Here is a 16,111-nt window from a genome sequence, read left to right as displayed (position 1 = left end):
TGTTGAGAAAAATGCTAAATTAGAATAGTGGTTGTGATCTTCCGGATTTATTGTGTGTGAATAGTTGAGGTACAAATCAGTTCACATCTGTGGAAAATCGTAAAGCAAGACAATTACCGATGGAAGTTGGCAAGATGTTCAATGAGAAATGGTTTAAAATCCTTTTTCTGATGTAAACAAACTGTTTGGTTAACGTTTCTTCTCGAGCTCGCATGGCTCCCTCTTCATGGCGGTGCATTGAAAAAGCTTATAACCAGCCACACAAACAACTAGACAAACAAGCAGATCCTACTCAAATTTGGGTTGTTTATAAATGGCGTACACTCCGCGCTGCTTTTGCCCACAACCTGAGCTCACGGTGGTCCTGCGCGGCCTTCCCGACATGGAAACAGTCACACTGTTGGATGAATTGAAGCAACATGGACTCAAGCCGATCCAAATCTTCAAGATGAATCGTCATGACGCTTTACGTATGTAAGTACCATGACCAGCTGTATCTAGGCCATCTGAAAAGGAATTCAACATGCTTGAGGACCTCCAGAGCATTCGGGCCCTTTTCCACATCGTGGTGATTTGGGAGCAGTACAAGCCAGTCCACCGTGATATCACCCAATGCGCGAACTGCATGCTGTTCGGGCATAGAACGAGAAACTGCCACAATTGTGGCCAGCAGTACACGCCTGATGCCTACGAGCTAATGGAGGACGCAGATCCCAAATGTGCCAATTGTGGTGCAGCACATCGGGCAACAAACATGACATGCTCGAAGCGAGTGGAATTCACTGCTATCCGCAATAAAGCCTCTACGAAGAATCAACCTGGCCGCAGAAGAGTACCACGGGCAGAACTTTCCTGCCATCCTGCAACGGCACCAAATTCCGGTGCTTCCGCCAGTTCCACTCAACAACCGTTTTGCTGGTGCTGCATCGGTTCCGCCAACAGCTGGGGTGCATAACACTCCGGTAAACTCAAGTCAACAGTCATATGTGGCAACCGCTGCATCTCGAAGCACCTCTCCACATCCGAGGATATCGTGGCAGCATGAAGGTGCTCCCTCTTCACAAACGATTGAGAACGAAACGAGTTACAACGGCGGAATTTGTTACACTCGTGACAGAAGTCATCATGATCCAGCGCACCTGCAGGAACAGAACAGCTTCATGCTGCAGTATCCCTCATCAATAAGCATGGACCGTGAAGCCATCAAAATTGCCAATTGGAACGCTTGTTCGCTCAGTTCCGGGGAGGAGGAGTGGCCATCACTCTAAAGAGGAACAACAACGGTCGGCTGGTGCCGAGCTTCCAGCTGAAGATTATCGAAACCGTAGAGGTGGAAGTTTCTACTGCTGTCGGCCCCATCACCATCGTTGCGGCATACTACAAATACTGGGCCAAACATCAACATCAGAGATGGGACGGTCCTGTGTTCAAGCTACCATCGATATCTTCATCAGCAACATGGGCAAAAACATCTCTCAACCTATCACCTACCAGGAACTTAGCTCGTACCACTCCGGTGGTGGCCGATGTTGGTTCCTCGGTGAACCGATTCGAAGCTTCACGGCGCAACTACCATCGTGTCAACTGCGATCAATATCAACACTGCGTCGACACAACCATTGACTACGATGTCCAACCGGAGACGTCCGATGACGTTTACCGGTGTCTTCAATCCATCGAGGAGGCAATATCGCGGGCCAGGGAACAACACGTGCCTGTATACAGACAGGTGAGTAATACTGTGAACCTTGACAGCCCTATCAAAGACCTTAAAAGACTCCGTAGCACCAACGCTCTGGTCTGCCTATCCAGAAGACCAATTGCAATCGCCTTACTAAAGATTTCCAAGCCAGGATGCTGGATCTCAGAAATAACGATTTTGCTAGTAAGATCCGCTCTCCCCGGATTGTGCTAAGGCATTCTGGAAACTTACCGAAACAAGCTTACGCCCATTCCACTACTGATCCCGCTGAATCGTTCCGACGATGATCCTGTAGAGAAGGCTGCAGTTATAGGACAACACTTCGTCAGCTTCCACAATCTCGGACATAACAGCATAAGTCCACACGAGGCTGCGCTTGCTGAAAACGCAGCCCAGCTCCATCAGATTCCAGATCTTTCCTGAGGAATACAAACTGTGACAAACTGTTGGCCTATATCAAATCATCTTAAAATATTAAGGCTCCCGGTTTCGACCGACATCCTCAACCTGGAACTCAAACATTGGAGTTCCAGATTTTTCAACCATCTGGCACTAATGTTCAATCAGTGCCTCCGACTTGGCTACTTCCCCTCGTGCTGGAAGTCAGCTAAAGTCATACCCATCCGGAAACTTGGGAAGGATCCTTCCTCTCCTTCATGTTACCGACTAATCAGCCTTCTTTCAGGGTTATCCAAGTTGTTCAGAGCAGTTTACAGCCAGCTTCTAACATCCACCGGAGAAACCAACATCTAACAAACATTCTCAGACAGAAAAAGGCTGTTTCTAAAACATCTGCTTTGGCATTGTTAGACGTTGAAAAAGTGTTTGACAATGTCTGGCATGATGACCCGGTGTACAAGTTGCATCGATACGGTCTTCCGATCTTCCTCGTGAAGATCATTCAAAATTACCTCTCAGACAGGACATTCCAAGTCTCTCTCAATGGCATCACATGGGATGCCTTCAACATCGGTGCAGGTGTGCCCCAAGGAAGTATCCTTGGGCTCATCCTGTTCAATCTATTCACCTGATGGTGGATCATTGTCTCTGTACGCAGACGACATATTCATCGTCTACAAGGGTAGAGTTTTCGGAGCTCTGACTACTAAACTCCAAAGAGGCTTGGATGTCCTGTCTGAGTATTTCAACAGCTGAAAGATCCGTCTCAACGTGGCGAAACACCGGGACATAATTTTTTCACACTCAAAATCCCCTAGACTTGTTCCGTCTACGTAGGCTTGTTCCGTAGTCTACCTCGGACTGACTCTTGAAAGTTGGCTGCTGATCTCTAAACCTTCAACAATCTTTGCCAATTTTTGCACAGGGTCATATTTTGGATCTATGAATTGAACTGGCGGTGCTCTTTTAGAAATTCATCTCTTTTTTTCAAAATGAAGCACCCCATTCTGCATTGATCGATTCATTTAGACTCTCTATTTTGATAACCACTGCGATGCAAACAAATTTTGCGCTATTTTTGCCACATAGTTTGATAAAAGAGGTTATTATCTATAGCATCCAAAACGTTAAATACAACAGGGAACGCTTTTGCACCTGAGTTATTAACACAGAAAATCGATCATTACAGATAGGGATAGGACCTATTGAAATGTTTATCTAGAAATCTAAATTAATTTAAGATTAAGTTATACGTCCATGGTAGTCATTTGAAGTACCCAGGACCACACTGGACATGTTTTATGAATCCCGGAAGGAACTCAAACCGACACAAATAAAAACCAAACCTAGGGCCTATTTTTTCTCAAGATAATATCCAAAACGAGATGGGTTTTTCCACATGCCCGGTGGATCAATATGGGTTATACGGAAATAAATGGGTTTAAAGATTTGGAAAACCCACCAGCCACAACATGTTGCCATAACACATAAAACAGGGACTCTAAACATTTTAAAATAAACACTGTATCCCGGGTTTTAAAGGTCCTAAATATCATTCCTCGACGCTAATTCGCAAATACTGCTGAGCTACTTCCATCCAGATACTAACGTTTTCTATGCAAAGATAAAATCTTCTCAATACAAACGTAAACCCTATAATCCAGAAGCCAATCGCGCACACCCTGCCACATAGGCGGGCATGTTGTAAATCTCATTACACGCGAGCGACCATGCTACTGGTAACGGCTACCGACTGACTCACTCTATGCCAACCTAAACCGTGTGCGTCGATCGCGACGACGACGACAATCATCATGCATGCATGGACAACAACGCGCAACGTGCTGCTATTTAAGTAGTAGGCGACGCTGAGTGCCTTTGCCGTTGGCGTCGCGATCGTGAGAACCACGTAGGTAACGTCCCCAAGTATTGGTGCATTCCTCGCGCGATACAGACCCTCGATCGATTCGAAAGTGTAGGTATTATGGAAATAAATATGGAAATCGAATTCGACATCAGTTCAGCGATTTACAAACTTGATCGAACTGAGAATAATTATAAGTAGAAGAGGTTCGAGAGTCGCTCTCTTTCGTGAGCGGGTAAATCTCAGTGTTCTGTTCGAATGTGAGTCACTCACGGGCCACGGATCCAGAAGTATAGTGATTGTTCGGTTCGGAGAGATAGGCATTCGATTCTGCTGGAGTTTGGAAGTTTGGAGTCGATTCAGTTCTCTCCCTGCTCAGCGTAGCATCGGGCGCGATTCGTGGTGGATTTAAAGCTATCAAAAGTTGTCGTTTTTTTTTAAAGACCCCTCTTTTTGGCGACTGACGCGCGCGGCGGGGGTGTTGGCGGATCTCGTTTTATTGTTATTGTTGAAGCTGCTGCCGCTGGTTGCGGATCTTTTATTTTCCAAGCGAATGCTCTCGCGTGGGGGTTGACGGTCGTCGGAGAACAGAAGAGCAAACATCAAATTCCATTGATTCTCGTAAGGGGCCAGCGCAAGAATCCGTGTGTGTGGGATGCACTACACTGTCAAAAGTTGCACTCCCCGAAAAGTGTCTCGATACAGTGTGTTCCGATCTTCGATGCCGTCCTCCAGTGGTTGGTAAAATTAGAAACTGCGTTGAGTGCGAGCTGCACAAGTGAGTTGTAAAAGTTTTTGCAGATTCAGGGAAAGAGTGACGGAAACTAGCGAGGTGTGTTGGGCCGCGAGAGGGAGAGGGAGATAGAGTGTAAATCGTGAATATTGTCGCGTTTCGACTGGTTGCTGCGCTTTTTGAATAATAAATGAGGAGACCCATACTCGCGTCGCGATGGTACCTCCGCGCATAGCCTACTGCTGCTGACTGGCGCAATTTCCTGTTTTTTACGGACCCTGTCGGCGCGCAACTTTCTATCGATCGCACACGTCCAGAGGTAACTATTTTTATGATAGGCTAGCAATACTTTCTTATGAGGTGTGATTTCATATGTGCGGCATAATAAACATAGTAATTGCCCGAACGGCGGGGGGCTTCAATTTGCCGAAAATTGCCAATAAATGCCTGTCCGATTAGCATTTAGCGAGGCTCGACTGGAAAGAAATGTTGGCTCAATTTGTCTATCCGCATCACAGTCCGGAACGAATCCAAAATGAAGTATGGAGAGCGGTAAAAACAATACGGCAATAGAATTGCTCGGTCGGTGTATCGAAAAACAACCAATTTGCAATTAGATAGCAGTTTTTACGACAGTTTCGAGCCGCTCTACAACAATGAGATCGTAGGATGGCGACGACGACGACGACGATGGTGGAAGAGCCAGAAGTTGTAAGAATACCGCCGAAACCAGCGGAAAAATAGTGCTGTTTGAGAGGATTTTGAAATGCAAAAGTGGGCGGTCAGCGAAAGCAAAAATCAATGTTTCTGGTCGAGGCGCAGCCGGTTCTCTGTTTGTTTGGATTTTTCGATACCGAAGAAGAGGAGAATGCCCGCTGAGGTCGTTCTCTATATGAAAAAGAAAAATAAAAGACGAGAAGGCGTGCAAGGAGGGTGTTCGAATGGGACTTTTCTTGGCTGTGTGGGAGAAAGCCAATAAATATACAAGGGAACGAGAGATAAAACCAGCTGTAAATATACGTATACCTACATGAAGGCGCACACAGACATCGGAATGGCGATTGTCGCCTGGGTTCTTTTAATGTGTATTTTCGATGTAAAAGATCGCTGAGCACTGTTCTCGGTGTAGGTGTAATTGATGTTTGTTTTTTTTCAGTCGCAAATAAGTGGTTCTTGATGAATTAAATGTACCATCAAAGAACGAGAATGATGGCTTGCTTGATGGCCGCTTTGAGATGAGCGTTGAACTTTGATCTGTTCTTGAAATTCATTTCAAATTAGCTTCTCTACACCCAACCGAGGGATGTAAGATTCGCTTACAATTAAGTGGGATTCATCATCAGAGGATGTTAGTGGAGACCGCATGAACCGAGGATGCGATATACCTAGCTGCGGTCCAATGCAAGAAAGTTGGAGACCGAAAATGTGGAGTGTATTAGTGAGTGAAATGAATTATGTCGAAAAAAATTGGAAAAGGTTGCCGGGACTGGACTCAAACCACGAACGTTGCGATTATCAGACATGTGCTTTCTCCACAGCTCTCTCCATGCTTCTGAATATGGATAGCCTAAAAGCAAATACGAAGCGCTCATTTCCTCTCATACTCGGTTTCGTATGCTTTTTCTGCTGGAGAGATTCGAGGCGAGTGTGTGCATCGTTCTACAATGTTATACATAAAAAGCTTACTGGTATAGTCGAAAGCGTAGATAGAACACAAAATAAAAAAGACAAAAAACCATTACATCACCTGTAAGGTCAACTTCTAACATTCGCTGCGATGTTCAAGAACAGAGGATGATAGGAAGTGGAACTAACATTCATTGTAATAAATTTTTGGTTTGCGTGTATGATCATGACCATTACGCTCCGGTTGGAACTGTTTTTTTTTTTACGAATGCCATCAACTTAGTCTTGTTTGAGTACTTCTACATATGCTAATTGAGAACTTTCCGAGTTCTACGCTCAGCTCAGATACTTTTCATTAAAATTCTTTTTCAAAGTGGGTTTTTTACGAATGTTGGTGTGTCGCAATACCAAAAAATTGTGACCGGATCGGGTTGATGTTTTCATCTAGATGGTTCTAAGAAGCTAGTCAACATTTCACAAGTAACAACTGGCTCTAAATGCCAAACAAAATTTAAGTTCATTCAGTACGGTATGTCCAAACGGTACACTACACACCTGATGAGTGAATTCTTAACTTAACTGTTCACCATTTAATAGGTCTGATCCTTCTGACAATGTTGACAGCAATAAGAAGATTGCTAAATAGAAATTTAATCGAGCAGTGAAGTTTAGCGAGCAATTAGAAGTGAAATGGCACACTTCCGTTGTCTGGTGAGGGAATTCTCTACTAATTTATTTATTTATTTATTTATTTATTTGGAGGGAAAAGCCCACACTAGTGAGCGTAAAACCTCATCATTTCAGTAGCAATTCTACAAATACATTTGCTTGAACTAAGTCCTAAACATATAAAAAGACATTAATGATAACATAATTAACTTAATTTAAATACAGAAAACAGAAACCGTTAGGAAGTTAAAAGTACATTATAAAACAGATTCTTAAGCCTAACACGGGAGATATTAAAATCAAAGCAGTTATAACATTTGTTGACAATCTTGCACATGCTAGTTAACGGCTCATTAGTGTCGTAGTTTGTGCGAGAAGCTTACTTAGTGTTCAAAAGTAAGTCAATCAAGTTGAAAAAATAATAACGTTAATTTACGCGTCTGCTATTGACATTCAACTGCTGCAGAAGTGACCGCAATTAATGTCCGATCGTAGGAGATCAGCGATGAAGGTAGCCTTAGAGACGCCTCGGCGAACACTAAGTAATTGTAGGGACATCAAATTACAGCGGCTTTCATAACTAGGGAGATTGAAAGGATTACTCCAAGGTAGCCAACGAAGGGCGAAACGTACAAATCTTTCTTCGCTGAATGGCCTCAATACGATTCACCCCGTTGCTGTAAAAAGGAGCCCATACTACGGAACAGTACTCTAAAATGTGGACCGGACTAGCGAACAATACAGTGTTTTTAAACAGAAAATGTCCCTAAAGTCTTTGGCGAAACGAAAAATTAAACCAAGTTGAGAAGATGCCTTAGCGGAAACAGCGGTCTTTGAAGGTGAGTTGTGAATTATCGCAGTCATCTAAGTCATTAATGGTAGATTCACGGCTTAATATTTGCTCGTGCAGGCTGTAAGAATAACAGATAGGTGATTTTTTCCTAGAAAACGTTATAATGGCACATTTAGAAGCATTTAATACCATCCTGTTCTTGTCACACCAAACAGTAAAAACAGAAGAAACAATGCATCACTTCGATATTTGATGACAAAGTATAGTTTGAAATCGTCAACATAAGACAGCTTCAGGCAACGGATCGAAAAGTGAACGTCATTCAGATACAATAAAAATATGAACGGTCCCAGATGACTGCCTTGAGGTACACCAGAAGAAACGGTTGAGAAAACACTGACATATGTCGACCGGTGCGGTATGAGCGAAGCCAATCAAGAAGGGAACCGTGAAAACCAAGTCGCTCTAGTTTGGTCACGATATCTCGTGATTGATTTTATCAAAAGCAGCAGAAAGATCGGTGTAGATAGCATCCACTTGATGACCTCTTTCCATCTCGCGTCGACCTCTTCGGGATAAATCCGTGTTGTTCAGTCGCGATGTAACTAGAGCATGTGTGTTTTAAATAATCAAGCACCAATAGTTCAAACAGTTTTGAGACTGCACATAAAGCAGCGATACCACGATATAACTGTTCACCAATTCATAGGTCTTGTCCACTTGTACAAGTTCTGTACCAAGTTAAGCAAGAAATTAGGCACCTGGTGATGCATCTCTGAACTAAACTGATCTATCATTCAAGGAAGGTGAGGGATTACTTCAAGCGCAATCCGAACCTTTCGATTCGGGACGTGGCCAAGAAAGTCAATTCTTCCGTCTGGTTCTCGTCCAGCAGACAATGAAGCGGGCCGGACTTCATATCTTCAAGGTAATAAAGGTGCCTAACCGAACCGATAAATAGAATACTGTGACCAAATCCCGCGCCAGGAAGCGGTACCGCGAGTGGCTGGTGCAGCTGAAATGTATCGTAATGAACGACGAGACGTACTTTAAAGCGGACGCCAAGCAGATCCCCGGCCTGGAGTTTTTCGTCGGCAAGTCCCGCCTGGATGTTCCGGAAGAAGAAGGTTTACAAGTTTGCCAAGAAGTACTTAGTGTGGTAGGCGATCTGTGGGTGCGGTAAATTCAGCAATATATAAAGAAGAATGCCTCCAGAAGCGCTTCCTGTCCTTCCTCCGGTCCCACAAAGGTGACACTCTGTTTGGCCGGATCTGGTATCGTGCCATTACGCGAAACCGGTACCGGAGTGGTACTAATCCAACGATGTTGTTTTTGTGCCGAAGGAGGAAAATCCGCCAAACTCGCCCAATGGAAAAATTCTGGGCGAATATGAAGGGCAAGCTACGGAAAACAGGGAAGGTCTTCATAAACGACAAGGATTTAAATAAAGTGTTGATGAAAGTGTGTAAGAAAGATGGCGCAAGTATTGCACAGGATTTGATGGGTAACGTTAAGTCCAAGGTGTTTAACTAAAAATAAAGTTAAATATGGTATTATTGGAATGGAAATGATATGCCAGAAAGTGATGTTTGATGCCATTTTGAAATCCAAGATAACAGCTTCCAGAAACTCTTAGGGTTGATGCATATATTATGTCACGCTCTAAGGGGAGAGGGGGGAAGGTCTAAGATATTGAGACAAGCAATGCATTAGGTATAGGAAAAACGTAACGATAGGGGGGATTTTTCCTCAATTTAGCGTGACATAATTAATGCATGGGCCCTTCCTTACCTTACCAATCAGACTAAGGCCTTGATGTCTTCTGCTGTCCGAAGAAGTCGTCTCTACTTAATCCATGGCCACACGTCCGATCCACCTTGCCCGCTGCGCGCCTCTTCTTCTTGTTCCTGTTGGGTCGCTTTGGAGAACTATTTTCAGTGGGTCGTCGTGCGGCAATCGTACGACGTGCCCAGCCCACCGTAGTTGCCTGATTTTTGCAATGTGGACGATGGATAATTCTTCCAGCAGCTGGTGCAATTCGTGATTCATTCGTGTTTTCCACGTTCCGTCATCCATGTGCATTAGACTGGCCCACATTTATATGGGGGAATTAATCATTTTTTCAACCCCTAGAAAAGTTCACATTTTCCACAGGCATACATCGAGGCTCGTGGATTTTGGTGCGATAACCACTATCTACATGTTTCAGCTCTTTTTTGCTTTAATGTTCATATAGGAGTTTAATGGCGCTTTTGCTTTAATGTTCATATAGGAGATTTGGTTGAAATTTTCATATACAAAAAGCTCATATACATTCAAAAGCGAATATCTAAATAAAACTAACTGGATTCATGAAGCAATCTTAATCAAAGTTGTTACTCATTAACTGAACTACAAGTTCTGAAAATTTGAATCAAATCGAGAATAAACACACGCAACACCTTCCGTTCGAAAACACCGCGTTGGTCCTCCACAAGCATAGTCGTGGCCGTAGCTCTTGTAAGTAGTCAACTTCGTGCTGAGGCGAATTTTATTCGACCGGAGCGTCCTCCGGAGTCTAAAGTAGGCACGATTCCCTGCCATAATGCGTCTTTGAATTTCTCTGCTGGTATCATTTTCGGCGGTCACCAGTGAACCCAATGACACGAACTCGTCGACCACCTCGATTTCGGCACTGTCAATCTGAACTCGGGGTGGGAGGCTAACATTATCTTCCCTAGAACCTCTTCCTCTCATGTATTTCGTCTTTGATGCGTTGATGGCAAGTCCAATCCGCCTAGATTCAGCCTTAAGTCTGATGTACGTTGTCATCGCCGAATCCAAGAAGCTCGATGGATTTGCTGAAGATCGTGCCACTCGTGTCAATCCCGGTTCTTCTTATCACATCTTCTACCGCGATGTTGAATAGCAGACACGAAAGTCCATCCAAGGGTTCGTTCCCATATTACGTAACGCAATTTTTTACCATTTTGAAGTCCCCCTCCCCCATGTAACACATCCGCTCACGCAATGACGGATCGTATCAATTTATGTTTGTTCGCTACCACCCAGTCGTGATCTGGCAATCGAACACGGTAATCAAGGTGCATTAGCATTGGTGCTTGGTTTTTTTGTCGCCGTCACATCCAAGGGCACACGAGCTTTGTCATCTTGGCTTAGTCTAGTAACATCTGTAGGGCCGAGAAAGCTGGCCAATTCATCCAAATTCCGAATTGTTGAAGTGCAAAACCAAGTATCCTCATGAAATTTATGGTGGTCGTTGGTGGCACGAATCAACCGGTGCTGATGTGTTTCTTGGCTTCGTGCGTACCTTCTCTTCGAGGTCTCAAACGATAATAAAGGTAAGTTCGAGAAAGGTTGTGCCCGTAATCTCTGAAACAATATAGATAAAATGTTACTTCATGATCAGATCAAAATAGGATAGTATTTACTTCACTTTCTCGACAAGATCATCGAGAGTTTTAACAGTTCGCAGCTGTTCGAAACGGCGCCGTTCATGGGCAGAAGCTCCATACTGTGCGATTTCCAAAATAACCTTTAGTATTTCATCTTCATCGTCCCGACGAGGTCTTCCCGGTGCTCAATGGATGTTCATTTTTGCGACTTTAGCTGATTCGTTTTCTAGAATTTTCTCGGTCTTGCGCTTTTTCTCACCCCGAAAATTTTGCTGCCGTTGCTGATTGTCGATCAGTTTTTTTAGCTCTTTCTCCAGGTCCGTTTTCTGCTGCCGAAACTGGCGCAAATCCTTCTCTTGTTGCAAAGTAATGACATTATTTTACAAACGAGTTTCTAGACCCAAGATATCAGCGTTGAGCACATTCAATTTTGAATTTAGCTCTTCCTGTTTATGACAGTTGTACGTGCGGCTCGGGCCTGGCTGCGCAGGAAGTGGCTCCGTAACTTTTTCTGGCGTCGGGTCTTCGAGTGCTGGGGGTATAGTTGTTTCCACGCATTTTTGGGATGATCCTTTTTCTGCAGCTTTTTGGAAGAATTGCAGATAGCGGTTCTTTTTCTCCGTAGCCAAACGAATCAGATCCTTCTCGTTATCTTCCAATCGTTTGGGAAAGTCTTGAAGATGCTTCGAATTGTTCCAAAACTCTGTGCAGCATTTCTGAATTTCCTGCTTGTTTTTGTGCGGATATGCTTTGCAATAGCGATCAAAAAGACGTTGGAATGACAAGTTTTTGTCCATATTGGTCTCACTAAGGACGAAAAACACGGTTTGAATTTGAATTCTTGAGCAACACAATGCGCGACCGGAGTACTCGAAACGTCAATATTGAAGCAACACGGTCATACATTGTTAACACGAAAAAGGTAAAATACACTCAGAAAAAAATTTACCCAGCTATGTTCCAATATTAACTAAATATTTTTTTTTTGAAAAAAGACTTCGCGTTACGTAACCAGATTCGAAAACACCCCACCCCCCCTCTTTTAACGAAACAGAACATAACACAATGCGAAACCCCTTCCCCCCTAGCGCGTTACGTAATATGCGAACGAACCCCAAGATACTCGAACGACGCACATCAATCGATCCATCGTCGTCTTGACAAATCGCGTCAGTTCATCCGGAAATCCGTACTCGTGAATGCCAAAATACTCTACTAGGGGAAATGGCTCTAATGTTGGCCTATGGATCTAAGATTGGGCCCATCGCTAGAAATCTGCTATTTATCAATTTTATCTAGATGAACGCATCAACGCTATTGAAAATTTAGTCGATTTCAGCAATCGACTAAATTTTCAATATCGATGTATGGGCCCAAATTAGGGGCATTTAGGCCGACATTACATTCATTTCCCCTATATGGATGTTTTGAAATGATAATGATTTGTTGAGACCGGATTATTTACGCCATTTACCGGTTTTCCAAAGTCCAATTGGGTGATTTCAGATTTTTTAAAAATTGACAAATACTCATCAATACGGGGGTTTTTAGAACAGAAACTAGACCCAAGATTTTCTAAAATCCATGAACGAGACTTCCGGTACTAGAAAAATTGTCAAATATCCTACAATATGGATTGAATACATCCAAAGAGATATGATATGTAGATTATTGACACCAAATAGGAATCCAGATTGATGATTTCCTGTTCCTAAAATCTTAGATGGAGACTGTCGGTTTTTGAAAAGCTGACAAATATTTAAAAATATGAGTATTTTCGGAACGTGGACGAAGTACAGAGGCCAAAAATCGATGCTTAATGCCATTTAGGAATCCAAGATTTCCAGGAGCCCAACAATCGATACAACTATGCTATTTTGAAATCCAATTGTTTGTATACTGAGATAATTCCAAATAAATAAATCGAAAGAAAGAGATCGATCCAGTCGATTTTTACTATGTTTGAGATCGATTAATCGAACCAGAAGAATCGCTTTTTTAATTTCCGGAAGTGTGAAAAACAGTAAATGGAAAGTTTTGAGGGCGAAACGAGTCGATCATTGAGTTGAGTTGAGTCACTGAGTGTCTAACATAGAGATTTTCGCGTCCGGTGAGATATGTGAGAGCGTGTTAGTGAAAATCCGAGGAAAATACATAACAAATCGCTGTCAAACTTATTTTGACAGATCTAATTTCATATTTTTTTGAAGTTAGTCAGAGGAAAATAATAAACAACTTTACATGGCGATGCATCTGCAGGGCTGGTAGCGAGTCTCTTCTTAGTGACTTGGTCACTTTTTTCAAGCCAGTCACTAAAAAGACTTTTTTTTAAGGTCAAGTCACTAAAGTCACTTTTTCTTGTAAGCAGTCACTATTTTCAACTATTTTAGCGTGAATTTATTTCAATATTGATCATTATTTGCTTTGTGACGTTTAATCGTCTGTCTTTCTCTATCTACAGGCTGTCTACTCATTTTTCTAAATAAAATTTCCTGAGTTTTCCAGTTTATCTCAGAACTTTAACGGATAAATTCAAGGCTTATAATAAGAAAGCTTTTTTTTAAAAATTCGTTCAAAATATGCTTTTTCTGGTAGATCAACAGTAATTAACCCAAGCGTTTTTAAGACATGGCAATCAGTTTTAAAGAAACAAGTTTGTAATCAAATCCAATGAATGTTGAACTTAATTTTTCACTGTTCACAGTTTAAAAAAACGTACTTTATTTGAGTAATTCCAAAATCTAAAAACATTCATTGTCTTGTAGTTTCGTATTCCATGTACAAGTTCATGATATTGAAAATTTTCAAAGTGCCTGAATTAAGGAGAACATTAAATGATTTATTTCAAGTTCGTAATTAACTTTATGAAATATTAGAGATCTTCATTGCAGTCCCATTAACTTCACAACAAGGAACTTTGAAGAAGTTCTGAGGAATGAATGGAAATTCTGAGAATTTCAGTAAAGCTCCATAAACAAACTGCGGGAACATAAGGGAAGTTAACACACTGAAATTATGGGGAGCTTACTGGAAGCTTTAAGATACTCAAATCGGTTCTTAAATTTTCAGAAACTGTTTAAGAAGTTCCTAGAATTTCAGAGTACATCACAGGTGTTAAGAAAACTTGAGAAACATAGAAACCTTGAGGGGTATTGTGCAAATTAAAAAAAATCTAAGCACCTCAGAAATGCTAAATCTAGAGATCTTTGGGGAATTTCAGATCTTAAGAGCAGTTCCCATGACTTTAGTTCAGACTTTTTAGAGCAGTTTAAATATCTATCGTACATTTAGGAAAATTGAGAACCCTTAAGATGTTCCGAGAATTTCAGGTAATTTATGAAAACTTTCTTAAATATTTCAGAAACTTCACAGAAGTCCAAAGAATTTTAGGGAAATTTATCTTCAATAGAATTGAGAGCTTTAGGGAAGCTTCGAGAACATCAAGACAGATCAGAGAATCAAAGGGCAGTTAAAATAATTTAAAGAAATTTGTAGAAACCTTAAAGAAGTTCCGGAAACTTCAACAAAGCTCCGATAGAACTTCTGGAACGTGATAAAAATTATATGAGCATCCGGAAAACGTGAGAGTATTTTAAGGGTGTTATATCATGGAAATATCAAGAACTTTAAAAAATTCAAAAGTATAGCTAAGTTGATAAGAGAATATCAACGAAGTTCCTTTCATTTAAAAAAATGCGAGAACTTTTAGCAAGCAGCGTTAAATATCTTCAAGAAATTCCAGAGAACTTAGAATTTAGATAGTTTCATGATATTCAGCGAAGTTCCGAGTACTTCGAGGACGATCAAATAGCTTCAGAATAATCCCATTAACTCAAGCAAATTTGCAGCGACTTACAAGTAATTCCGTGGAATTATGGGGTATTCCAAGAATTCTATGATTGATCTAAAAACGTTAGGGAATTTTAAATATATAATATACATATCAGAAAATTTGCCGGACAAACAAATTTAGAGAACTTCAGGTAAGCATAGTTTAGGGAAAATTTAATGGTTAGAATACTTAAGGGAAATTGTCCAAACTTCAAAGCAAATCAATTAATTTCAGTAAAGTTGCGGGTTGTTAAAAAATACTGATAAATTCAGGGCAACCTAGAGAACTTTAAAGAAGGGGGGCGACCCCGGCGTAGTGGTTAACATCCATACCTCTCACGCCAAAGTCACGAGTTCAAATCTCACCCCCGGACAAGTCACGAATGACCCAAGAGTGTTAAAGTGACTATAATAATAAAAAAAAAAAAAAAAACTTTAAAGAAATTCGTTTAGGCAGTTTTAATAACACCCGGAAAGTCTATACTATTGAAGAAGTTTTAAATTTGTGTCGATAATTTAATGGAAGTTTCATGAACTTCAGAAAAAGCATGAGAACTTAAGTAAAAATCAAAAAAAAAATATCCTAATTATTTCATTCTAATTCCATGAAAATTGCGGAAGCACAAAAGTTCCAGAAATTTAGAAAAACTTCGAAAACTTCACAGAAGGACAGAAACATTTCGAGAACTTCATAGGAAAAATTTGGGAAGTTCTCAGAATAGTCCATTTCATATTCAACGGAAATTTCGATGAAGCTATCCTCCGAATTCAATTTTCTTTTAGTTTTTATCGGAATTACTTTGAAATTCTCCACAAAAAGAAACCCTTTGGAAAGATTATCAGAATATTCATTGAATTTATTCAGATTTCCTTTTGAATCTCACTCCTTCCCTTGGAATTCTACTCACATTGAAAGTCTCATAAGAATTCATTGGCATTTCTACTCACAATTTCCTAAGATTTCTTCTCATAATTTGTTTGGAAAACTCTCCTGAATTTATTTTCCGAATTCCTTTGAAGATGTCCTGGAGTTATTCTCAGATTTAATTGCAATCCTTCTTTTAGTATTTTCGAACAAATTCCAAGGACTTATGCTCCG

At 41.3% G+C, this 16,111-nt stretch overlaps 1 protein-coding gene across 10 annotated transcripts in view; it reads left to right on the top strand.

Moving 5' to 3' along the window:
* LOC135704758 (uncharacterized) overlaps positions 1–16,111 on the top strand; it is a 220,012-nt gene that overhangs the window by 23,132 nt on the left and 180,769 nt on the right. For 5 of the 10 annotated variants that reach the window (XR_010517806.1, XR_010517805.1, XM_065226255.1 and 2 more), the window contains exon 1: positions 4,348–4,702. The exons of 1 other annotated variant lie outside the window; for it this stretch is intronic. Coding sequence is in view for 3 of the 9 variants with exons in the window: in XM_065226255.1 (XP_065082327.1) it covers positions 4,621–4,702 (82 nt within the window). In the remaining 6 variants the exon portion in view is untranslated. Of the gene's footprint in view, positions 1–4,347; positions 4,703–4,769; positions 5,018–16,111 lie in introns of those variants that run through there. 4 more of the 10 variants (XM_065226254.1, XM_065226252.1, XM_065226251.1 and 1 more) reach the window with 2 other exon arrangements.

Source organism: Ochlerotatus camptorhynchus, unplaced genomic scaffold (assembly GCF_037179485.1).
Source record: "Ochlerotatus camptorhynchus isolate MF236.1 unplaced genomic scaffold, CSIRO-AGI_Acam_v1.1 ptg000247l, whole genome shotgun sequence".
Lineage (NCBI taxonomy): Eukaryota > Metazoa > Arthropoda > Insecta > Diptera > Culicidae > Ochlerotatus > Ochlerotatus camptorhynchus.
Note: the sequence above shows the minus strand (reverse complement) of the source record. Positions and strands in the feature narration are given on the sequence as shown.